General features: G+C 41.4%; 1 protein-coding gene across 4 annotated transcripts in view; it reads right to left on the bottom strand.

Annotated features, from left to right (window-relative positions):
* The window catches only part of prkcea (protein kinase C, epsilon a), a 62,515-nt gene extending 39,872 nt beyond the window's left edge, over positions 1 to 22,643 (bottom strand). For all 4 annotated transcript variants that reach the window (XM_036141991.1, XM_036141990.1, XM_036141989.1 and 1 more), the window contains exon 1: positions 21,527 to 22,643. In XM_036141991.1, the coding sequence (XP_035997884.1) occupies positions 21,527 to 21,871 (345 nt within the window). In that variant the 5' untranslated portion in view covers positions 21,872 to 22,643. The remainder of the gene's footprint in view (positions 1 to 21,526) is intronic.
* Between the last annotated feature and the right edge of the window lie 4,112 nt (positions 22,644 to 26,755).

The following is a 26,755-nucleotide window of genomic DNA, read 5'->3' on the forward strand; positions in this document are numbered from 1 at the left end:
GATGGATGGATGGATGGATGGATGAACAGATGGATGAATGATGGATAAACAGATGGATGGATGGATGGATGGATAAACAGATGGATGGATGGATGGATGGATGAACAGATGGATGAATAATGGATAAACAGATGGATGAATGATGGATGGATGGATGGATGGATGGACGGATGGATGGACGGATGGATGGATAAACAGATGGATGGATGGATGGATGGATGGATGGATGAACAGATGGATGAATGATGGATAAACAGATGGATCAATTGATCGATTGATCGATTGATCAATGGATGGATGGATGATAGATAAACAGATGGATGGATGGATGAACAGATGGATGGATGGATGGATGGAACGATTAATCGATTGATCAATGGACGGATAGATGGATGAACAGATGGATGGATGGATGGATGGATGGATGGATGGAACGATTAATCGATTGATCAATGGACGGATGGATGGATGAACAGATGGATGGATGGATGGATAAACAGATGGATGGATGGATGGATGGATGGATGGATGGATGGATGGATGGATGGATGGATGGATGGATAAACAGATGGATGGATCGATTGATCAATCGATTGATCAATGGACGGATGGATGGATGGACAAATGGATGGATGATAGATAAACAGATGGATGGATGGATGAACTGAACAGATGGATGAATGATAATTAAACAGATGGATGGATGGATGGATGGATGGATGGATGGATGGATGGATAAACAGATGGATGGATGGATGGATGGATGGATAAACAGATGGATGGATGATGGATGGATGGATGGATGGATGGATGAACAAATGGATGAATGATGGATAAACAGATGGATGAATGATGGATAAACAGATGGATGAATGATGGATAAACAGATGGATGAATGATGGATAAACAGATGGATGGATGGATGGATGGATGGATGGATGGATGGATGGATGGATGGATGGATGGATGGATGGATGGATGACCGGACGGATGAATCAATGGATGGATGGATGGATGGATCAATGAATGGATGGATGGATGAATCAATGGATGGATGGAGGGACAACATTTAGGCAACAGAAAAAGGAATCAAGTGTGGAATTACTACTACTCTTCCATTCTTCTCCAGATTTTTCCAGACTGCGGACGAACGCTGGTGTTCGGCTAATTCAAACCGGCCTTCAGAGCGAGGTTAACGCCTAAAGACCTAACTCCGTTACGCTCATTCAATCTGCCAGGCTCTCACATACGACTGATGCAATAAAAAGCACACAGGAGCCATATGCAGCAGCACAAAGAAGCACTCAACCAGGCAGACAGGGCACTCAAAGCTTGTATTATATCAATACTGCGTGGCTAACCCCCTCCCACTCTCAGTCCACCGAGCTCACTATCGCCGTCCAACCAGACAGTTCTCTGTCTCTCTCTCCGGAGCGTTTAGTCTCTGTGACAGCCTCCCACATCCATCTGTCAAATGACAAATTTGGGCTTTGAGAGAGCTCCGGCACTTTCACACGACCGACATGCGAGTGTGTGTGTGTGTGTGTGTGTGTTTGTCCCTCTTTCTTGTCGAGCCGCAACTCAAGCGCACACAGGAGGCTCATGCTGAGTGAGACTGCGTGACAGTCATGCATCTTTAATGTAACATCACAAACGGCTAATAACGTAAGAAGAGCCGGAGCTTTGTGCCGGTGGGTGGGAAGAGATTCCACCCGCCACCAGCAACATGGCTTCAACAACTCTGCGAGGTGGAACGCCTGGCACACAATTCACACCGCAAACTTCAGACGGCCAATAATTGTAAAGTAAAAGAACAAGAAAGCTGTACGTTAAACATTTCCTACAGACATTTTGGAAAAAAACGGGGAGTGCCTTTTCAGACTCCTATACTGTGATAACCCTAAATAACATCTAGCGCCTTCTCAAAAGAGTCTCTCTGTGTCATTTTATCAACAAAAAACACACAATATGTGTGCGCACAGCAAAAACAGGACTAAAAATAAGTAAAATTTTCTTGAAATGAGTGTATTTGTCCCTGATTTGAACAGGCAAATAAGATTATCTGCCAATGGAAAGAGTAATTTTACCCCTAAAATAAGATAATTAGATATAATGCACTTGAAATAAGTTGATGGAGATGAGTTCTTCCTATTTTAAATGCAAAAATCTTATTCAATTGGCAGATTATCTTATCTACCTACTGAAATAAAGTACAAATACACTAATTTCAAGAAAATTTTAACTTAATTTTAGTTCAGTTTAGTCTGTTTTTGAAGTGTGTGTTGGGGGGGGGGGGGGGGGGTGTTACTAACTGCTTATCACCCTAATCAGACCATCTAGTAAAACATAATGGTGACATCATGCTGTGGGGATGCTTTTCCTCTGCAGGGACAGGGAAGATGGTTGGGGTTCATGCAGGGGAATCCTGGGGATAAACCTGGTGGAGGCTGCAAATAACTGGGTGGAGGTCCATCTTCCAGTGGGGCAACAATCCAAATCCAGAACCCAAACTGCAGTGGAATGGTTTAGATTAGCAGTTCCCAAATATTGGGTCAGGAGTTGGGACACCACTAGGGGTCATAAATCAAAAACGCTTAAGATCCTATTTATTCCTTCATTGTTCAGTTTTCTGCAAATATTTAAGTTCATATGTTCTCGCGAATAGGTCAAAGAAGTATTGTGTGCGTTGAAACGGCTATTATAGTATTGTTCTCGACCAAATAAGGCCACAAACATTATATTGTGAAGTTGAAGCTGAAAAGTGTGGGGAAGAATAATCATTTGTAGCAACAGCCCAACCATTCCAGGTCTATATCCGATGGAGGATCTGTCCCAACATCTGAAGATCTAATACAGGTCAGTCGAGGAGAGTGTAATCTCTTTTGCCAACACCTGTTTGGGTAGCTAACCTGACCCTAGCCAGATGGATTTCACTCCGCCTAGCTTCACTCACATACATCTGGGACCTCTACATAGGAATTGCCTTTTTTGAAGGCTGGACCTTATCAAAAATCCTTGCATATGATTGGATAAGCCACTTGTCTGTCATCTTTATCGACGTGCTATTTCAACCACTCACACCGAAGCCAACCCGTGACGCTGTGAGAGCGACGCAGGAAAAAACATGTTTGTGCCTCTAGCGGCACGCGTTTTATTGACAGTGAGCTGACAGGAAGAGGGGGGAAGACAGGCGGCAAAGCGCCGCAGGTCAGAGTCGATCCCGGGCCGACCGCATCGAGGACTAAAGGCCTCCTTATATGGTTCGCGCTAACCGCTCCGCCACGGGCGCACCCCGAAAAACAAAACTTGCCAAATCCGGTCAGGAAACATCGTTTCCACCAACAAAAGCCTTCAGAGCCGTTCTCTGATGTTCTTTTAATGAAACAATATTATGTAGATTGGACAACACGGAAGAAATAGCAGCATCAATGTTAACGCTTGCTTCCTCGATGCTAACCGCCATTGCTGTCTAAATCAAAACAGTCTCACGGTCGCTTCTCCACTACGTCACATCTATGAAACTCCAGCCCTGCGTCCTGATTGGCTGGGACAATAAAATTGGTTGGAGAAATCACTCTCTATGGGAGAGGTCCCAGATGGATGTGAGTGAAGCTAGGCGGAGCGATATCAATCTGGCTAGAGTCAGGTTATTGGGTAGCAGCTTCAGAGCTCAAAAAGCTGTTAAAGAAAGGTGTGGATCTGTCCTGGGGACTACTCTATAGCTTCTGGAGATGTCTGTACAAAGAAGGATGCTTCATAAAATGCAGAACTTGGTGGACAACCCTGAGCATCCTCTTGACAAGTCTGTAGTAAAACAACAGCGTGTGTCTTCAGTCAGACATGTCTTCAGATCCGCTGTAAGCCAGACCTCTAGAAGAGAACCTTCCTGCCCACTCTCATCACTAGAGATCGGTCGATAAAGGCTTTTTTTTTTTTAAGGCCAATGCCGATACCGATTATTTTGACATCAGTCTAACCGATACCTGATATGTGCTGCCGATTATAGCTTTTTCTTCCTCCATTTACATGATAAAAATGACACAATGGCAACAAAAACCCAAAATTTTGCTGAAACCCAAAATGGACAATGCACCACACTCGCATAACTGCACATTTACACATTTGCACATATGCTTCAGACTGATGAACTGCTGAAGCCCCAAAATGGACTCTGTACCACATTCATATATTACACGGTTTTAATAATACTCTCCTGGATACCGTGAATAGTACACTGTCTATTTCCTCTGCATTGTCTACATTGTTACATTGTTTTACATCGTTTACATTTCAATTATTTACATAAATTGCTGCTGCATCTGGATACCGTGAATAGCACGGTATGTATTATGCATTGTTTACATTGTCTTACATTTCAATTGTTTACATTAATCGCTGCTGCATCTTTATCCTGAAAATTAGTGCAATTTACTGTGATTTTTCAAGCTATATGCAAACGAAATTTCGTTCTGTACGCACTTTGTGCATACAAAATGACAAATAAAGCTATCTATGTCTATGTCTATGTCTAAATTTACACAAGTCTCAACACCTGCGTTTAAACCAGCTAATATTAATGATCAGCTTCAGACCGCAGTTTCAAAGGTAGAACAGAAACTGGACATGTGTTTTTAGATAATGGATTGGCGAACGAATGCACATATCGGCCGATACAGGGGGGAAAAAAACGCAAATATTGCCCCAAAATATCGGCCAGGCGATGTATCGGCTGACCTCTAGTCATCATCACCTATACCCACGCAGACAAAGACAGTTATACAGAGCTTTTATTCAGGGGGGGGGACTGAACAATAATGTACGCCACACCTCTCAGATCTTTATTTAGAAAAAAAAATGTAGAAAACTGTAGAATAAAATTTAAGTCTACTGTTGTAACGGAACAAGTTGTGAACATCTATGTACGCTTTTGCAAGACACCGTAGATTAAAAGAATGGACATTTCCAGTTCCATCATTAAAGCCTGTTTAGTCATCTTAAAGATCACAAACAGTGCAGATGAGCGTGTGATATCCAGATGGACTGGCAGACGGTCTGATGAGCAGCCGCAGTCACTGCAATTGGATGAAAACAGCCCTCAGAAAGATCCAAGTTGCATAAGGGGGGCCCTCGGCCGGGGGGGGCTGTGAGATTGGTGGAAATGATCTAATCGGATAATAGATATAATTCTGAAAATGATTCCCTTTTTTATTTTTAAACAAAGTGTACCCCCTTTATTTTCAGCCCAGTATCTTTTCTACCGTGACGGTCTGGTCATCGCGTGTGATGAAACCGTCGGACAAAGAGGCGACTGTGTGGTGCCGGGGTCTTTAAAATCAGCTACTTAGACATCAGCCGGGTGAACTTTCAACTGATACGACCGCACATCTCCAATAAAATGAGAAAGATGCAATGAAATGTTCATTTTGAAATATTGTAAGATAGGAAAGGCTAAAAGGGACAAAACGCCCTGATGCGTTTGTTTGAATCATTCAGTTTAATGATTTAAAGGAGCATCTTGACATCTCCTATTCCTTTCCTTTTTTTAAAAAAAAGTCGGATATTATCGGGGTTTCTAGCAGATTTTGTCTTTCTGCTTCACATAGAGAATGAGGAAGAGGAGAAAAATACTGAGAGCACTTTCACTGCATAGAATAACTCAGCCTTTTCACTTTAACCCCTCTTAGGTGGTACAAATTATGAAATAAAATCCCCTCTCCGATAACTAGTGTTTTGGATTAAACAGAAATATTTGTGCCAACAGCTGATTTTCTTATCATAACCACTGGAAAAACAGGGAAACTGCTTTTGTTGTTGTTGTTGTTGTTGTTGGGGTTAAATTTATATACAAAGCTCAGTGTAAGGATGACGTATTTATTATCATAAGCTGTTTTTTTCTTCTGATTTAAAGAGTGGAATCTACTAAAAACAGTGGCATCTAACAAGGAAACAGTTTGCAACATTACCACCAGCTATCATTTAAATTATGGCTTTCTTTGACCACTTTGTGCTAAGGTAATTTAAGCAATGTCTCGGTGTGGTCGTTAAAAAAATGATACAACAATATTACTCCTGTAAGGTGTCCAACCCTTTGGCAAGAGCTCTTTTACTGAGAGATGCACCGATCAGGTTTTTACCGGTTGATACCGATTTCTGAATTTCTATGATGTTTGATGCACTGATTCCAATTTTCTTTCTAAGGAAAATTACACATTTAAACTATTAAACCAAAATGAATGTACGTATTACGAGCTAATGATTATTTGTCCAATAAAGCTTACGACCCAGTCATCTATATCAGATTTGTATTAAACTAAAAACATGAGTTTACAGATTGAATAAAAGTGTTACTTCTTGATAATGATGCATCTGCATCTTTCAGTATTTGATCTGATTACAATATTTTGATCACGTGACCAGAACTGGTAGTAGCTTCAACCTGTGGGTTTTTTTAGCACATATTCACCTCCTGGATTTCTCCTATTTTTCGTATTCATTCGTTTCAGAAAGAATGGGTTTTAGAAAGTAAACTCAACGTTTTACATTTGATTTTATAATGACCTTAAGAAGGGCCTCTCCCTCGAATAAACAGTTTTTATCTACAATACAACCGAATAACTGGTGAGAGTTGGTAAATTGAAATCGTATGTCGTAGACCTACAAAAAAGGGATTGATTCCAAACCTGGAAGAAAGGCGACCTACGGTATTGATTTCCCCTGCTTAACTTTGGGCTCTCAGATTTCCTCCCATTCCTTACCCTCCACTGAAAACACGCATCTGCCACCCTGCAGCATGCACACACCCGGGCAACAGAGCGATGACCCGCTTTGGAGTCAGTGAACAGAGCAGTGTGCCTGTTTGGTTTTTTTTCTTTTTTATGTACGTGTGTGAGTCCATTGTGAGCGGGACCTCAGTACATCTTAAATCCAGGCTGCCCTACTTAACCAGTAGGTCAACAAGGGGCGTGCCTGATGACGTCGCTGTCCGGCAACTTGCCATGTGGAGGGCACGGAGTCTTTGGGTCAGAAATGAAAGTGAGTTAGGATGAAAAACACAGCTGGTGAAAAAAAAAAAAAAGTAAAAACAAGGAGGACAGAAAGAGGTAACGAGGACGTAATACTGTCCCATTTATAAAAGTCCTCTGCTGCTACTGATTTGTAGTTTTAATTCTTCCTAAACCGACACAGGATGGCAAAAACGTTAGTAGGAAGCATTCAATTTAGAACAGGTCCTTAGTGGGTTTTTTTAGTGGGAGTGGTGGCCAAGTGGTTAGAGCAGTGCTGTATCGCTGTGAGAAGGTTATAAGTGCCTGGTTTAATCCCCGCAGACTGCCACTATGGGTCCCTGAGCAAGACCCTTAGATTGCTCCCTGGGTGCTCTAAAAGCCACCCACTGCTCCCTAAGGGATGGGTTAAATGCAGAAGACCAAATTTTGTTGGAATGTACAACTGCAATGACAATTAAAGATTGCTTCTCTTTCTTTAATAATATCTGACTTCATGATTTGGCAGAGGAACGTCTTATGTTGCAAAGCAGCTAAAACTTAAGCCTTCTCTATTTTTGCCTCAGGCTCTCAGTTGCTTCAAAAGGTCAGTGATGGCAGTGGCGCCTAACCTTTTTTTTTTGCGACAGTGACCCCCACTTTCAGGATAAAAATATGCCACAGCCCACCCACTCCAGTGCCCAAAAGGCAAAGGTGAGATATGCTCGACGCCGCGTCAGTAATTGGGAATAGCTCGAATATGCCTGTCAAAGATGACCAGAGTTTAAATGCTTCTAATTGAACAAAATTTAACTGCTTCAAACTGTAGTCAAGCTCCAAACTAATGGTTGGTATTCATAACACAGACTGAAATATATTGCAGTGCAAAATATTGTGCTCTGTGCCATCTTTCTAGGAGTTGGGAGTTACATCTTAAAACCACAGATGAGCCAATTCAGATTGTGGGGCTGGTTTTTGTAAAGCCAGAGACATTTTGTTTAACAACTAAAAAACAGGAAGATATAAGAACAGCATTAAAAAAATTTTTTATCCTTCCAGCTCGATAATTATGTAAATTAGAAATAGAAGTGATAACAAGCTGTTGTATAAGGCTAGAGGTCACCGAATATGGTTTATTATATACTTATATATGCTGTACTAGGGCTTGGCGCTTAATCGATTTTATTAATTAATTCAAATTTGCAGCTGCTGAAGATTTAGTTTTGGAAAATGAAGACTTTTTATTTATTTATTTTATGCATATGTACTCCCTAGGGCTTCTGTGAAACCTTACACTGTATCAGTCCCAAAAGGAGAAACATTTTTGGTAATAGCATACAATGTTGAATTTAGGTTTAGGAAAATATATTGTCAAAATGCGACAAAGAGGAAACCTTTTTACCCTAAGACAAGGCACTTATTTTTTTAAGTTGGTGTGAAGTTGCACAAGGGAAGTTAAGTCTGTTCTTAGATGTGTAACACCAACTTACAGCAAACATTATTTGTTATATTTTCATCATTTGCAATGGTCAGGCCTGCCATCTTGTTTTGTAAGCATGTTTTAAAACTCGTCATAAGTTAAACTTTAAATTCAGGTCAACTCCCAGGTAAGATTACTGAAATAAAAGTAAGCCTTAAAAATAATTTTATCTAGTTTTTATAAAACAAAAAGGGAAGAAAAACGATTACACGCAATCAGTAAAAAAAATCTGAGATTTTATTTTTAAACCATCTCCCAGCCCTATGCTATAAATACATATTATATATTAGCTCGGTTTCCACTAGTATAAGCTCCGCTCCCAACCTCATGCCAGGCTAAGCAGTTTGTTAATTTTATGAATGTTTTTATATATATATATATATATATATATATATATATATATATATATATATATATATATATATATATATATATATATATATATATATATATATATATATATATATATACACATACACTAGTAACAGCAATACCAAGGTAGGATTGTCAAAATAATCGATGCCTCAAGGTTTGAGAGGAACATAAAAAGGTCAGTAAAGCTCCTGGCTGCAACAGTTTAGGAGTAAACCTCCTGAACATAAGCCAACATTAGCTTAAGTTATTAGCTTGATGGACACTGACAGCCCACGTTACGTATTGCTGCAACACACAACGCTCCAGGTGCAGCTAGGTGTACAAAATAGCCAGCTATCCCAGACCTGACTGTGTTTTTACAATACCTTTTTACCTTTTGGGGCAATGTTAGTTTCACCAATCACAATGACTTTTGTGATTTGGTGATACCAATTTTTCCCTAATCCGATTTTCTTTTTTTTATTCTTAAAAATAATAACAGGAAAATACATTTTTACGATTATTTTGAAACAAAGACAAAATCATTACTGCATTAAACTGTCTTACACTGGTAGTAGCAATGGCTAAAGCAGCAAACATTACAAAACAGAAGGGTCTGTGTGTATTCCCTTGAGTGTATAAATTCTTACCTTAACCCTGAGACTAATGAAAAGCTGACAATTTCCAAACCCAGTGTGATCCACCAGTTTTTTTCAAGCTTTGAAAGAATAAAGCAGAGAACTTTGGTTGTAGCCTGTTTAGCTACCTGTTGTGCACTGAGGGTTTTGCTCTCTCTCGCTATCTTGCAGCCTAAATGAGCAAGAGAAATGTCTCAAATTTTAAACAAAATAATGCTTACTTCTAAATAGGTTCTTACATCTCTGGCCTTTCTTTGACTTTATTTTAAACACCTCGCTGATACTGAAGACATCTGACATTGAGTGCTCTTCCCACAGTAACAACTTCCACACAAAAGAGAGTTGTTACCACAACCTGGTCAAACTTAAGTTCCCCAGTTAGTGTCAGTCAAGCTAAAAATCTGACAATTACAGCCGAAGTTGTATTCACAGCACATCGCTTATTATAGTCCTCTTTTTCACTAATTAACAGCAACAATACAGAAGAGTGTGGTTACTAGTAGTAGCCTAATATTTTGTATTCACTGACTGACCGGTCTGGGGCTGTCAATCTCATAATCAGCAAATACAGGTCAGCAGCTGATTGTTCTGTGCATAATATCTACTTAAAATCATAATATTTAAGAAAAAAAACAATAAAACTAAAAAAAATGTATGTACTGTAGGTCAAAACAGTGTGAAAAATGCAGGAATTTCAAAGAAATTTTGTTGATAAGGACATGTAAGAAAACAATGACGAATGTTCAAAGGAAGTACTGATTTAAAATGGCGTTATTTAATTTAATGTCATGTAAATAAAGCACCAGAACTGATAAAGCAGTTAACAATACGGACATAAATGTCTTTATTTAGTAAGTTTTTGTTCATAAACATGGAAATGAACCTGGTCGGGGCATTTAAAGTATGGTCACTGGTCCCCTCTGACTTTTGCTGATGAGCATGTGACGTGCTGTTGAAAAATGTCCAACTATAGCTGGCTGATGTCAGACCTGGCCCGGCAAGCTATCGTTCCACAGGCTGCTCCTCGTGTCTCAAAACCCCCACAAGCTTTTAGCAGCCTCTCAACCTTCAGCAGGACATATTTACATGTACACAGAGCTTCTACACCTCACCTCCAGCTTCCTTTACTTCATCACTCTCTGTCCTTTCTGGTCCCAGTATAATCTGTCTTCCTTTCATCTCCTCCAAAACGCTCATCTTTCTCCTCCTCTGAGACCCCTTCCTACTTCTTTTACCGCCACATTTAAAGGACTTAAGATGCAAATGGGTAAAACATTTAAAAGCCAAATGAGTAAAGATGCACCAAAGAGGCTTTTTCAGGTTGATGCAGATTTCTGACTTTGTTTGAGGCTCTAAAAGTTGTTCCTGACTTTTTATTCTAAAGGGAAAGAAAGAGAAAAGAAATGCACTGCAGATTATTTGATCCAGGTACTAGTTTTGAATCCAAATGATAATCGACTAATTACAAGCACTGCGAAAAGGGAACTAAAAGTAAGTAAAAGTTTCTTGAAATTAGTGTATTATTCCTTGGTTTGAGGAGCTAAATAAGACTTTTTGCCAATGGAATGAGTATTTTTACCCCTAAAATAAGATAATTAGATATCCTGCACTTGAAATAAGATGATGATGGAGATGAATTGTTCCTATTTTTAGTGCAAAAATCTTATTCCATTGGCAAATAGTCTTATTTACCTGCTCTAATCAGGGAAAAATACACTGATTTCAAGAAAATTTCACTTACTTTTTGTTCCATTTTTGCAGTGAGCTTATTGTCATTTATCAATGAAGACATACGTATGTTGTATGATTTTTTTTCTAATTTCACTAAACTCAAAAAAATATATAGAGCAAAAACTGTGTTAGTTCTTCGTTGTGATGCAATTAATTAATAATTTTTCAGTATCAGAACCGGCTGATCTGGCCGACTGATGCATCCCTATCAACTAGGGACTACTAATAATACATTGGAAAGAGTAAGAAATCTAAAATAAATGTTATATAAGTTGTGAAAAATCTTTACTGAAAGCACGCTTTCAGTAAAGACCCCCTTCTGACCATTTTCCTAGCGAACTACGATGGTAAAATAGATGGGCTAGAACGTCGGGTTAGAGAGTCCATCTTGAGCGTGCCAAGAACATCTGTGGTGAGACCGTGGTGGTTCATTAATGTTGTGGCAGCAAATCTGGGTGTTGAGTACGGCGTGAAAGCGCATGGTAGATGCAGTGACAGCTTTTCCATGGCACTGTGAAAAGGCAGAAACACCCACAATATTCTCAGTGGAGAGAGTGACGAGCTGCTTTAGATAGAGTCGCCCTGATGCCTCTCAATAATCCCAGGTCGAAAAAATAAAAATAAGAAAAAGAAAACCGAGTAGGTCCACTGGACGGGTTCTTTGTTCAAACAAAGCAGATCCCATCCAGAGGACCTACTCGATTTTTATTTTTATTTTTAGATAGAGTCATTAATTCAACGACCTGCTCGGTAATCCTCTTTGCCTCACCCCACTGCCTTAATGAAGCGCGTTATTTTTCTCCAAAATGAAACGTTCTAGTTGCAGATTTCAGAACAGATTGTTTTCAGAATGCGTTTGTTTTTTTTTTTTTTGCACAGCGAGATGACATGCCGCCTCTGGTTACTTGGAGCACCGTAGACAGTGTAGGTAAATTGTATTTAGATGGGTCTCTCTGCATGCGCCATCTGCATATCTATGCGGGTAACCGAAGAGGAGTTTCCCTTAAGGCGCGGCCGTGAGAGACGAAGAAACCCTGCAAGTGTTACGAAGTTTTATCCCGGTGCCTTAAAGAACCCATACCCAGTTCTACTTTTTGCCATCTGTCCTGCATCTCCCACCAACTCTCACCCAGCTGCCACCCCACCCCTCTCTCTCTCTCTCTGGTGTGTCGGTGGGCGAGAGACTGTTACCATGGGGACGGACTGTTGCTGTCGCCATGGGTACGGGCTCCACCGAGCATCTCAATTACTGAGTGGGACAATTAATAAGCATCAAAGCCTGGTTAATATTTCACCAGCGACTCAAAGCAGGTCCACGGGAGACAGAGAAGTGGCGGAAGACAAAAGAGAACAAGAAGGGACCAGAGAGATCGGGAGAGAGATGACAAGGCAGGGGGAGAAAGTGAGACAAAAAGTAACGTGAGGGGCCCTGGCTTCAGCAGGAAACCGTGTAATGGGACTCCAAACATTGGACGTCGATAAGACTGTTTTGCCTGTTAAAGGTTGGCCAGACCTCGTCTTTATTTAGCTCATAAAAACATGTTGGAATCGGCTGCATTAAGCCCACAAAGTCCCGTCCAAATTTAGCCTGAACAAAAATATTCCATGGTTAGGCTTAATTAGCCCATTTTGATCAGCCCTAGCCGGCCTTCGACCGCAAACAGACTACTGTACGTAGACATCGTTCTACCTTTGGTGTTTCGGTCACAGTTTCCTGTTTATAAAGAAGGCAATGTCCTCTTTTTAATGCTGCTCAATGAAAATTTGATCAGGAAGGGTGAGGGTAAATCCTAAATCATTGGTTTCACTGTCTGCTAGTGATGTTGACTCTAGAGCGAGATTTTACAGAAACAGACTGGAGTTACAACCACTGGCCTCTTCATCAAGTTCACCTGGCCAGTGCCCGGTAGGAATCTCATTGCCTTTGGGACTGGAGTGCAGTGATCTGTTTAAGAAACACAATGACCACAATGTGGTCATAAAGGTAGACTGCTGTGTTTAACCGATGAACATTAGGTACTAAGGAGCCCAAAACGTATTAAGAAAAAATGTACCACGCAATTAAACTACCACCACCAACCTCAACCACTAAAACCAGGCAGGATGGATCCATGCTTCTATGTTGGTCACGCCAAGCTCTGACCCTACCATCTGAGTATCAGAGCTTCAAATCAAGACTCTTTGTATCACACAATCATTGTCAGAGTTAGGTTAAAAAAATCTGTGACCTTCCTGTTCTTAGCTGATATAAGTGGTCCTCAGTATGGTCTTCTGCTGCTGTGGCATGATCTACCTCAAGGTCCAATATGTTGGCTCTATTAAGATGGTATTCTGCACTAGCTGATAGCAACAGGTGGTTATCTGAGGTACTGTTGCCTTTTTATTTTATCTTGAACCAGTCTACCTGTTGTCCTCTGCCATCAAAAAAATGTTTTTTTCCCTCCACACAGCTTCAGTTTACTGAATAAAGATCCAATCAATCCCCAACTATCATGCCAAGCTCAAAGTCACTGGAATGCCATGTTTCCTCAATTACTTCATTTATCCTGCAAAGTTACTTTATTATCCTGCAAAGTTACTTTACTTTCCTGCTAAGTTACTTTATTTTCCTGCTAAGTTACTTTATTTTCTTGCTAAGTTACTTTATTATCCTGCAAAGCTACTTTATTCTGAAATCCACTGCAATTCACTGAAATTCTTAAGCTGTATGCAAATTAAATCTTGTTCTGTACGCACTCTGTGCATACAAGTCTAAGTCATTTATGATGTTCTCATCATATAGATGCTTAAAAGCACTGAAATACGGCAGTGCGATTGGCCGAGCCCCTTTTTGTGATAAACACTTAAAATGTGGTGAACCGAACATAAAAACATTAAAATGAAGCAGATCCTTATAGACATGTTATCAAAATTGTATTTCGATAGGTAAAACTCCTCTCCCAACCAATCCAGCAAGTATGTATTTCACACATACTTGCTGTCCTCATCCTTTTGGTCGGGTGTATTTCCCACTAAAAAGGCCCGTAAGCGGTTAACTATACCTGCATGAGAGGCGATTCTTTCCAATTCTGAAAAAGTGGAACGATTTTCCGACTTTTTAAAGGGTCAACCACAGTGCAAGTGCTTTTGATTTTTCAGCGTGAATGTGAAAGCCCAATGTAAACGTCACCGCCTGCCTGATTCTCAGCCAGACTCCAAACCCCCATTTGCTCAGCTGTGACATCATCTGCTCACTGTGCGCCAGTGATGTGAGCATATAGATAAACCCCGATGGACCAACACGAGGATCGACCATAATCAGCTAATATATTATCGTCTAACGGACGTTTCCGTCAGACTTGGTGCACCTGAGCTAGGAGATTAAGATGTAATCTCAGTTTGAGGAGACACTAAGTGAGGAGGCTGTTTTCAGTTTGCAGTCGGTCTGTGAAGAAATTTAAAGAGACGGTAAAATTCTGGTAGGAAGTACAGCTGCGTCTAACAGGCTGCCACACAGCAAAATCGGCTGATTTTGACCTTAATCTGCCTCGTATGCTAACCGGCAATAGTAGAAAACCCCCAGAAATCCAATCTTTCTAAAATAAGTTAATGCATTATCTCTAAGTGGTAACAGGATATGGTAAAAAAAGCATTAACGTACTAAAATAACTGGAGTACGGTCGAGTTAAGAATACAGTAACCTAACATAGCCAATGTATCCCACATGCAGCTGTGCACTGACAGTGAGCTGACTAACAGAAGGCTACTACTCTGCAGCTGTGGGCACAGCTTACCAAAGAGTAAGCTTCCCAAACTCATATTTCAAAAACACAAATATTGGTTTCACTACCGTTGAGCCGATGATAAATAAGGAAATTTTTAGAAAGCTAACGCTAGCCGCTAACCAACTTCTGTCACTCAGTCTGTGTCACTGGTCATCAGACAAAACATGCTAAACGCACACACGGTGCATGACGAACGTGCGCAGTGCTGCATGTTTGAGGGGATAGCTGTTTTAGTTCAGGATAAATTACTCAAATTTTAACTAGTCAGAGCCAGAACAGTGACGTAAACGTTGGATGAATATGTTGTGAACGTTGTTAGTGTAAGTGTACTTAAAGGTAGCGAAACCCAATATAGTGGAAGCTAATCGGTCTGCTAACAGATTTGCTAACATTTCCAGGATTAAAGGACTAATGTCTCAGCAGGATCTGGAAAAACTAATCCATGCGTTTATATTTAGTCGAATTGATTACTGCAACGGTGTTTTCACAGGTCTGCCTAAAAAGTGGGTCAGACAGCTGCAGCTGATCCACAACGCTGCTGCCCGCGTCCTCACTAAGACTAAGAAAGTAGAGAACATCACCCCAGTTCTAAAGTCCTTACACTGGCTCCCTGTATCTCAGAGAATAGACTTTAAAATACTTCTGTTAGTCTATAAATCCCTGAATGGCCTAGGTTTGTTATCAGTGTATCAACCCTCCAGACCACTAATGTCTTCTGGCTCCAGCCTGCTCTGCATACCCAGAACCAGAACCAGACGTGGAGAAGCAGCATTTAGTTCCTATGCTCCACTTATCTGGAACAAACTTCCAGAAAACTGTAAAAGTGCTGAAAGCCTGAGTTCCTTTAAATCAAGATTAAAAACACATTTGTTTAGGATTGCCTTCAACTGTTCTAGTTAACTGAATCACCACTTTTCTTTATCTACATTTTATTCCTACTTGCTTTTATTCTGTTTTATTTTGCTATATTTTAATCATGTAAAGCACTTTGCATTGTCTTTGTACTGAATTGTGCTATATAAATAAATTTGCCTTGCCTTGCCTAACAGTTTCTTAACTTAGCGTGAGCAATAATGGGATGAAGGAAAAGTTATCTCCGCAACTATCTGTTTGGGGATTAGTGCGACTGTGCCCACAACTGCGACAATTTCCCTCGCTTACACGAGAGACAGATTTGACTGCGTTTCTGGATGCAAATAATTGCTGCTTTTTTTTTTTTTTTCCCTTTTAAAAAATCTAATTATTTCACCATGTTTTAAAATTATGTGCAAATATTTTACTCTAGGTCATCACACCATTAATACTTCCAATGGATACAAGTACAGGATTGAAGTAATGCAACCTTTCAGAGCAATTGCACTGCCGAAGACTCTTTTAATCTTCAAAACATTTAATCTTGCAATAATCTAGTATAAGAAAAGGCTGCTCTATTTTCGGCACCTATGTTTTGAGCATTTGAAAAGAAAACCTTGACTGATCCGACTCAGACACGCCGTGAAACATCTCCGTCGTCTTCCTCGTCGATTCCTTCCCATCCCCACTTGGAGAGTGAAGACTGAAGAAGCGTTAAGAGGAAGCAGATAAAGGAGGATACCCGGCCCAACAAGGGCGGCAGGAAGGAGGAAGGTGATGGTTAGAAGAGGAGAGGGAGTAAGTGTGAGATGAGAAGGATTTTTTTTTTCCCCTGCTGAGGAGAGGGGGGTGAGGATGAGTGAGAATCTGCAGGCACGAGTGGTGAGTAATGGAGTAATGCAGGGAGGAGGACGGAGGGGAAGTCGGTTGGCCTGCGTTGCTCTGAGGCAGATGTATTGAAGCGCCGGCTGGCAGATCGATAGGATGTGCTCAATCAGCAGAGTGATCCATACGCTCTGACCTAACTGTAGACGGCTGAGAGTTGAGATGCGTGTGAGTGCCCCTATTTATATATACATGCTTACGTACCCTGATGTGGTAAATGCTTACCTTAATTCCCCTAAAAAAAAATAAATAAAAAAAAAAACATCCAAATGTCTAGTTCAGCCTCTAAAAGTAAAAGAATTGTATAGCGTTGAATTTACAAAAAAAAGCCTAAGAGGTTAGATCAGCACAGTGAATTTCCTTTCTCCTTTTTTATGCATTACATCATTGTCAAAAGTTAATCTACCTGAAAGCAGTATTTATCTGTATAAAACTCAGAAATGTAGTCTTATCCTTCTAAAAAATTGCATTCTATACATTAATAAATACAAAACGCTAAAGTAAATAAGCAGCATTTGTAAAAAAAAAAAAAAAAAAAAAAAAGGTTTTATATCCCAGAGCTGATTTTTATATATCTATAAGATAAAATGCACGGTGGTGCAGTTCTTAGCCTTGCAGTAAAGCAGTCCTGGGTTCAACCCCTTGAACTCTGCATGGATTTGCATGTTTTCCTTGTGCATGCATGCGTTCTCTCTGGGTACTCGAGCTTCAAAGTCCAAAAACAAAACTGTTAGATTAATTGGTCTAAAAAAAAAAAAATGCTCCTCTGTGTGAGTGAGGATAGGAAGAAACCAGTCTGCATGTAGAAGTGGGCGTGGCCGGTGGATGGATGTATATTAGAAGAGCAAAAATAAAAACCTGGAAGATTTAAGGGTGAAAAAGCAGCTTACACCTTCTAAATACTTCCTCATACTGACACTAGCTTTTTAATTTATAGCAGCATCTTCCACCTAAAACAATATATCACAAATCTGGGTTTGGCTAACGTTAGCCTGTCACTATAATAAAAGATTTTGCTGAACGATAAACCTTTCGAGAAATTATACCGATAACATCGTCGTTTGGAGATCATTTTCAACTAATGATAGTGGCGTAAAAAATAATGCAAGTACACAACAACGGAACTGGAAGACATCTTAAACATGCAACTTTGGGCTGACGGTGCGCTCGCTTCTTCTTCTACTCGATCTGTAACGCCATCAGTAGCACCACCAGCTACCATATTAACTGTTGTTACGCGCAACATGTTTTTAGTCATTCATAAAACTTTGAAATCGGGGGAATTTTCCGGGGACAGCTTAAACTGGGGACAGGTTGTCCAAAACAAGGACAGTCCCCAGAAATCCAGGACATCTGGTCACCCTAAACTACACTGTGAGTGCGCGCTGCCCATTTTGTATTTTGTATGTCGATTAAACACTCCAGGATTTTCTATTTTCCAAGCTGGGAAGATGATTATGTTTCAGGTGCAGATCCATGTTTGTTGTATTGCCGCGTTCGGCTTCGAAAACCAATTGTTTTTTTTCTCAAATCTCAACTAACGTTTCTCTGGCTTGCAACTCCTCACAGGGCTCTCATGCTGCACTCTCGGCTACGTAACGAGACTATGCGCCTGGCAAGTACCAATTCAATTCAATCGACTTTATTAATCCCACAAAGGGCAATTAGTTAAGAGCAGCAAGAGTTAACGCCTCCCTACGTTAAGGCAACCGAAAGGGGAGAGGTGAGTCAAGACCGACACACCGGACTGAAACATTTTGTCATCTTTAGTAGAAAGAGAAGGAGACACAAGGTAAACAAACCAGCAAACGAAAAATTATCGAGCACATTTCAATTTAGAATGCAATTAATTGATCCATCGCTTATTGCGACAGGCTTAGTTTAGAGCTTGAAAGTGTAATGTGAAAACAAAGACTTCCAGCTATAGATTGATTACATTGACTCATGATCCTACAATCATTTAATCTGAGCTTTCTATCCTTTTATTATTTAAAAAAAAGCTGCTTGGTTGAACCAAAGGGAGGAATCTGCTTCTCTCTTCTGCAGAAGGAACAAGCCCTCACTCCCATTCCTCAGCTAACACACATGTCCTGCACATATCGTCTCATTTCAAGGAAAACTTTCATCGATTACAGTTTGTTAGTCTTTATTTTAGACACCGCAGCGGTTTTATTGACAGCCTCGCTGACGGTTTTTCACATGATAAAATACTCCGGAGCTGTAAGGGAGCCTAAAGAGACGCACATCAAACATCTAACGGTGACAAATCTAACGGTGACAAATCCACCGTAAGGACTTCTGCTGTCCCATTTACAAAAGGAGGAAATGCATCACATTTAAAGGCAAAATGTAGTACAGCACCAGGGCCTTTACAGCCGGTTAATTGTACTTTGCTTTATCTGTTCTACGACCAGTTTTGACGTTTGTTTGGTAATAATTCAGCTGTCTGACCCAAATTGTTTCCACACAGGAAATGAAATGGGCCAAGAATCGGCGGCGGCAGCATCATGCTGAGGGTCTGCTTTCCTGCTCGTAGTACTGGTGCGTTTCACAAAAAGTGTGGGGGGGGGGGTAGAATAACAAAGAACGACGGTTCAACTTCAGACCGACCGGTTAAAGCCCAACAGGACACTGACAAACACGCACATGGAGGCCAACATCTGGCTTTTCTGAACGCCTCTGATCTGAATCTGATCTATCCTTACCACCAAGGTCTGCAACAGAAAACCAACCAGTTTAAACGAGAAGAGGAGGCAAATACCCAACCAGAGGCATTGTGATGGCAAAAAAAAACAAATAAAAAAAAGCATGAGGTCGTTTTGATTAGAAGCAAACTTCATTAAAAGTTAATTTGCCATTATTATACCCCAAATTAATGACGTTGGCGCCGATGATCAGCGTACCCGGGCTTCTGCTCAGCGCTGCGGACACGCAGCTTTTTCAGTCTCCTGCACAGGTAAACGTTTCATCCACCTATACCTACTGATTGTTAAAAGTATTTACATCATTAAAACCATAGGCTGTCGCTCCATTCTGCGCTTGCAGCTCTGAGCTCATTTCCTCGGGCGGTCAGACGTTGCCGTTGTGGTTGTAAAGGCGCAATACGTTTGGGTTCCTCATATGTTGGCCAACTGAGAACTCAACATCACTTCAGACTTTTGAAGGTGAAGCGAAAGAAAGAGGTCTGAGAGGGTGATAACAGAGAATGTGGGCCTAAAAGAAATATATATATAGATAGATAGATAGATAGATAGATAGAGATAGATAGATAGATAGAGAGAGAAGTGCTTTTTTCACAAATTGTCACGCTGTGACCACAGAATTTAATTATGAGGCTTTATATATATATATATGCAGGTAGGCCACTTTTGGTTAAGCGCAGGTTAAGTGCCTGCCACTTAACAGCCTAGAGGACACAGATATGAGGTTAAGAAGAAGCTGGAATTGAACCCACAACATTTGGATTGCAAGAAAACGACTCTTACTATTGACCCATACCAGCTCCATATTGAGCAGAAGGGAAATGACTCATTATCTGGCAAAATCTCTTACAAAATAGAATCTTAAAAGTGTGGCCTGCACTTGAATTCGCCTCCCCATGTTTTTGAACACCTCTTTACAGCAAAAGGGAACCAAACATAAGTAACATTTTCATGAAATTAGCGTATTTGTCCTTGATTCGAGCAGGTAAATCAGATTATCTGCCAATGGAATGAGTGTTTTGAGCCCTAAAATGACTAGATATAATGCACTTAAGTGGTTCCTATGTGAATTGCAACAATCTTATTCCATTGGCAGATTATTTAAAGTCCCCTGCTCAAATCAAGGACAAATACACTAATTTCAAGAAAATGGTACATACCTTCAAAATATTAATAAAAGCAAAACAAATAAAAGCAGCAACCAGGTGAACATTTTTGGAAGTCTTCTTAAATCCATGCATCTGTTGGATCTGTTTAAGCATCTTTAGTTACTTTAACACATTTTTTTCCGCTGTCAGCAGGGTCGGACATTAAACAATCATGTTAAAGTAACTGAAGATGCTTAAATAGATCCAACAGATCCATGAATTTTTTATTTTATTTTTTTGGAGTAGTATTCTGCAGCTCCCCCAGAGTTACCATGGGACCTTCCAGCCGCTTCTCTGATTAATCCTCAGGTAGGCGGCCATGTCTTGGTACGTTTGCATCTTGGAGGACGGGCTGCACGGTGTTCTTCTCCGTGAGATCTTCAGAGCTTGAGACGTCGTTTTATAACCTAATCCTGCTTTAAAACTTCTCCACAACTCTGTCCTCCATGATTGTTCCCTAATGTTCTCTAACAAACCTCTGATGCCTTCACAGAACAGCTGGATTTATCCTGAGTTTATATTAAAAACACACACACGGGACACTGAATACAAATGCATGCCGGAGATTTCAGCTCAGTACTAAAACATTTATTGTTACACACACACACACACATATATATATATATATATAAATATAAATAATCCTCTTGCTCGGCTTTATTTAAAATTGGATGGATGGATAGAGACCCATTGCAGCTGACTGGTGCTATTTTAGTCAAAGGGAAATTAAACTATTGCCCCATGCAATGTGACCCAGAAGCCTGCGTGTGTCTACCTGAAGGTACTTTCCACATGATGACACAATGCATTACAAATGCCATGCAAATGATGCGGTAGTTGTAGTTGTGTGTTGATGCAACCCGCGCTGTTGTGTTTTTTTTTTTTTTGTTTTTTTTTTTGCGTTAGTTAGTTTGCGGTTAAATCTCCTGCGCGCAGTGATCCTCCTCATGCAAACCTGTGGCGCGCACACACACACACACACACACACATACCCAGTCCTCATAGTGCCTGGTCCCGTTCTGCAGCAGGTCCTCCAGCTGGATGGTGCAGTTGGCCACGAAGTCATCGTAGCCAATGGGGGCATCGTGGAAGACCGACAGCTCCAGGCTGCGTCCCTCTCGGACCTCGGTGCAGAACTCCTGGTGCCACGCCGGGCTGTTGGTCTTGGTTCTCGTGGCGGTCTGGCCCAGTCGCGTCTGGTCCAGGTTCAAGGCCAGGTAGGGGTCCAGCAGGAAGGAGCCGCTCTTCCCCACGGCGTGACGCAATGCCCACGGGGTGGGCTTCAGGTCCACCGCTTCACACACCCGGACCTTCAGCAGGCCGTTGAAGACGGGCATGGCTGCGGGGCTTGCTGGCGCGGCGTGCGCTCTGGCAGGTAGGATGAGGGCGTGCGCGCGTTGTGCGTTTGGCTCCGGTACGCGGACAGAACGCTTCCTTCCAACGAGCGGGGGGTCACTGCACAGTCCTGCTACATCCCATAATGCCGCTGGCTCCTTCAGTCTAACACAGCCATGTCAGGACGCCGCGGTAACCCCGCACCGACGGGGCTGGAGAAAAAAAAAACACGCAGATCTCACCGCGCACTCCGAGGCTGCCTGGTGGACGCTCACCCAGCCGAGCGGTTGTTTGTTTATGCCCGATCCCAAAAAAATATCGCCCCCCTCCCTCCGTCCAGTTCCAGCGGAAACAGGCCCGGGTATGAAGCGACAGAGGAAACGCGGCGGAACCGTTCCTCACAGGAGCGCGGAGCCCCGCGGCGGTCCTACGAGAGTCTCCGCCGGGTCAGAGTGGGAGAGAGAGCGAGGGCAGCCGCGCCTAGCCATCCGGGATTGGTGCTCCGATTCCAGCCCCACCGCGGCTCGCCTCTCTCGCCTCGCTCGGTCCTTCTCCGGGGTTAATCTCTCGGCTTTCAATCTCCCACCAGAGCGGTTGTGTGCGCGCACCCTGTGGAAAAAAAGAGTCTCTTTTAATCCCCTCTATGCGGTGTTTTGTCGGGTTCGGCTGCACCCCAGACACATCACGGAGCTCCGCACCCGATCCGTTTTTTTTTTCCTCCTTTCAGTCCCTGCGCGCGACCCTCGCTTCCCGTCCCCTCTCTCTCTCTCCCGAGCCGTCAGTGAGTGGGTATGGCAAGCTGACTTATCACTTAATGTGAAACAACGCTTGGGAAAAAAATGTAACAACAATTACAACAAAAACGGATTTTAGCATGCAGGTGCAGCATCTCAACAAATTTAAATATATCAAGAAACAAATTAATTTACAATTATTTTAGTAAATAAATTCAAAAAACAAAATTAATTTGCCGAGGTGCAACAAAGTATTCTGGCTCCTTTATGATTTCTTGGAATTGTTCTTCTACCACACTGATATATTTTTTATATCAAACAAATTCTAATATTGGACTAAAATAACTTGAGAGGTGGTCGGGGGGCCAATTTACCCCCTTGTTAAACCAGTAAGGAAAGCTGAGTAGAATTTCACCAGCCACAACAAGGCCTGATTACTACCAGGCTTGTTTAATCAAGAAGTGAAGAACTTTGGGACTCTGCCGAGTCACGGCGACATCCAAATACTTCCACGTTCTCCACATGTGGAGATAACATGAAACATAGTTTTCAAAATCACTCCAAGATAGCATCGACAACTCCTCCACATAGTCACGAAATGATCCACATCGACATCTAAAGCAAGCTCAAGCACACTTGAGACTGTTTTGAATGTTGATCTTATACTCAGTATTATCTTCTTTCTTGCTTTCTTTGAAAGGATAGACTATTATAGGATAGGAAATAAAAACTAATGCAGCTATACAGGGACTCTTACAGGTAAATCTTAGCTTAACCCAGAGTCTTTACGCCACAAGATGACCAGCTCCATCTTAAGTGATGACTCAGACCTCTTAAGAGGGGAATTTCTGCTTCTTTAGCTGTTCTTAAAAGTGGTACAAGAATATCTTTTTTTTCAAGCAGTGGTCATTTATATGAATGTGCTCTAGCAAATTTTGCACGTATCAACACAATTTCATACTGCTTTATCAGAATTCTATTTGTTTTTAACTTGCTTAATATGATCAAGCCTCATCAGGGGTGGAGAACAACTCAGTGTAAAATGAGAAGAAACCAGGTTCAGTATGAGGAGCCATGTGCCACAACTGGATACGGACAGAGAGAAAGGAAGGACTTAATCGACTATTACCAATTGGCATTACGTTATCAACCGAATAGTAAACTTGGATCAAATTAGACTGTGTGCAACCAGAGCTCTATACTACGGAAGCACAGAGCTGCCACCGAGGAAAAAGAGAATTAGAGCCCCCTTATATTGTGAAAACACTACAATATACTTTTCACGTTTGCCCAATAGATCACGTTGTGACAAATATATCATTCTAACGTGATAATATATAGTACAGACATTAAAATTATATTGTTTAAACTATAGAGTTTTCACGTTTAAACGTGATGCCTTTCATTGTTAGAGCAAAATATGGGTTTACCTTATAGCACAGTGAAGCTGATGAAAACGATTAAATCCCATCCCATGCTTAGATTGAGTCATTGACAGATCTTGCTGTTACTCAGCAGCTTGAATACCGCCATGATGATTATGTGCACAATATAAAGGAACTGACGCAGCATGGGGCTGCACAGGAGGAAGAATGAGTATGATCTGATTGAGGTGGCAGCCGTTCTCATTAATAAGCTGGAGGGGTGTTGTAAGCTCTGTGATTCCACACTACACCATCTGAACTGTGTTAAGTGTGTGGGGGGGGGGGGGGGGTCCATGTTGGCATGCAGAGCACCTTGAGAGATTTACTGCAATATCTGGACCTGCACAGGGTTGACAAGGCCAAACGTGGCCCCAAGTTAGCCCAAGTTAATGTAGCAATTGATGTTATTTCAGAACGTGAAATGTTTTACATTCTAACATTTTTCTTTTTGGGTTTGCACAAAAATCATATTCATATAATGCAAATATTGTAAGAACGTGATAGTACATTGCACAAACATTAAAAATACATTGTGAGTACTAACAAGTTTGTGATAATGTAATATTGTCATGAACCCAGTATTCAGCCAAACAAATGTTCAGACTTTAAAATGGTTTATTAAAGTTAGAATGGCAAGACAAGGACAGGCAGGCTGGGTGGTCAGGAACAGTCCAGAACGGTACACAGATGAGCAGACTAAACAGGCAGGGGTCAGGCAAACTCAGATACTCCACAAACAGAACCAGGTCAGGCAAAACAGACAGGTGGTCAGATCAGGCAGGAAAAAAAACAGAAAACAGGCTGGCTCAGAAAATCCGTAAGCAAAATTGGGTCGCATCAACAGGCTAAAAATAAACGGACCGCTGGGCTAGACTCACCAGAAGGCTCGACATAATCTGGCCCCAAACAAAGGTGTGAAGCAGGAATAAATAGGGGGGTGAGCAGGTGAACAGAGTTGAAACTAATTACAGTGAACAGGTGGAACTAATCAAAGGAAGGGAAGTTACTGACAGATGAATAGCTCTGACTGGCTGGTGACTACTGACAGCGGAGTGACACAAACTGATTGGGTGGAGACAGATAAGTGGGCTGGCAGGTAAACAGAACTGAACTAAAAGCTTGCAGAACCCTGACTGATAACCAAGTAAGGTAAAGAAAAGGGCAAAACTGAACTAAGACAAAACCTAAATCGTGACAAATATAGCTCTGATTTTCTATTGCCTAGGTGGCAGCTCAACACTTCCATAGGGTATGACTATCTGATTGTACTGAAATGGTTTGGACAAAATTGGATGACATATAATTAGATAAAAACTGCCATGCAAAGACATGTCTTGAGATGACATTAATTGAGTTGAAGGACAGAAAGGAAGCATGGCTGGACATCTGAAAATTCACCCATCCATTTATCCATCCATTTTCTAATACGTCCATCCCTTTTAGCGTTGTGAGGGGTGGTGGTGCCTATCTCCAGCTGTCAATGGGCGAGAGGCGTGGTACACCCTGGACAGGTCACCAGTCTATCACAGGGCAACACATTCTCGCACACACTCACACCTAAGGAGGCCCATTAACCTAACAGTCATGTTTTTGGACTGTGGGAGGAACCCGGAGTACCCGGAGAGAATCCACGCATGCACAGGGAGAACATGCACACTCCATGCAGAAAAACCCAGCCCACATCTGAAAATCTTCCTTTCGTGAACAAGATAGACTTAATTATAGTAAAAGTGACATGAATAACTTGTAAGGATGTAATTTTAGAGACGTAATTTTAGATATTCATACAACATTGACCGGTTTTGACAAAATCCTTACATGTTGGCCCGGAAGAATGGCGTTTCTGGTTTCTAGGATTTCTAAGAAGGAAATTGGAGATAAGAATGTGGTTTGAATAAATGTTACAAACGCTTGCCATAAGTGAGCTGCAGGAAATGCGCAAAACGCGTCACACGCGCTGCCGGACTCTTGCAGACTCGGGTGTGTGTGTGTGTGTGTGTGTGTGTGTGTGTGTGTGTGTGTGTGTGTGTGTGTGTGTGTGCGCGCGCGCGCGTGCGTTTGTCCGTGTGTTCATTTGGAAGGGGCAGAGAGGATGGAATTCACCCGCAGGCGTCAAGCGCGTGTGTGTGTGAGCGCGCGCCCCACTGCCAGACAGCCGAGAAAGCCAGTCAATCAGTCTGCCCTGATGCATGGTCACACACACACACACACACACACACACACACACACACACACACACACACACACACACACACACACACAGATCTATCTATCTATCTATCTATCTATCTATCTATCTATCTATCTATCTATCTATCTATCTATCTATCTATCTATGTGTAATGGTAGAAAGAAATACGACTTTTCCTTTTGGTCACCCTTCATTTTTTTTAGGTTATCAAACCAATTTTAATAACAGAGGAAGATAACCAGAGCAAATAATAAAAAAATGGATAAAAAAAAATCCAGTGTTTAATTAACAAATTCTCTATGTAAAAACACATAGAGTCGATTACTACATTACCTGCAGGGCCAACATGTCCCTGCAGGTAAAAATAGAGACATGTTTGTACACCTGTACAGTTGAGTGTCCTATAGTGAACTATTGAACCATTGGAAGCTAAAAGTTATCAGCTGTTAAACTCTTAACATCTGATTGGTTGACCTACACAGTTAGTCACCTTTTTACCAGTTAACCCAGTGGTAGATCCGCCCTCTGACTCTGATG

This window comes from Fundulus heteroclitus, chromosome 10 (assembly GCF_011125445.2).
Source record: "Fundulus heteroclitus isolate FHET01 chromosome 10, MU-UCD_Fhet_4.1, whole genome shotgun sequence".
In the NCBI taxonomy this organism is placed as follows: Eukaryota; Metazoa; Chordata; class Actinopteri; order Cyprinodontiformes; family Fundulidae; genus Fundulus; species Fundulus heteroclitus.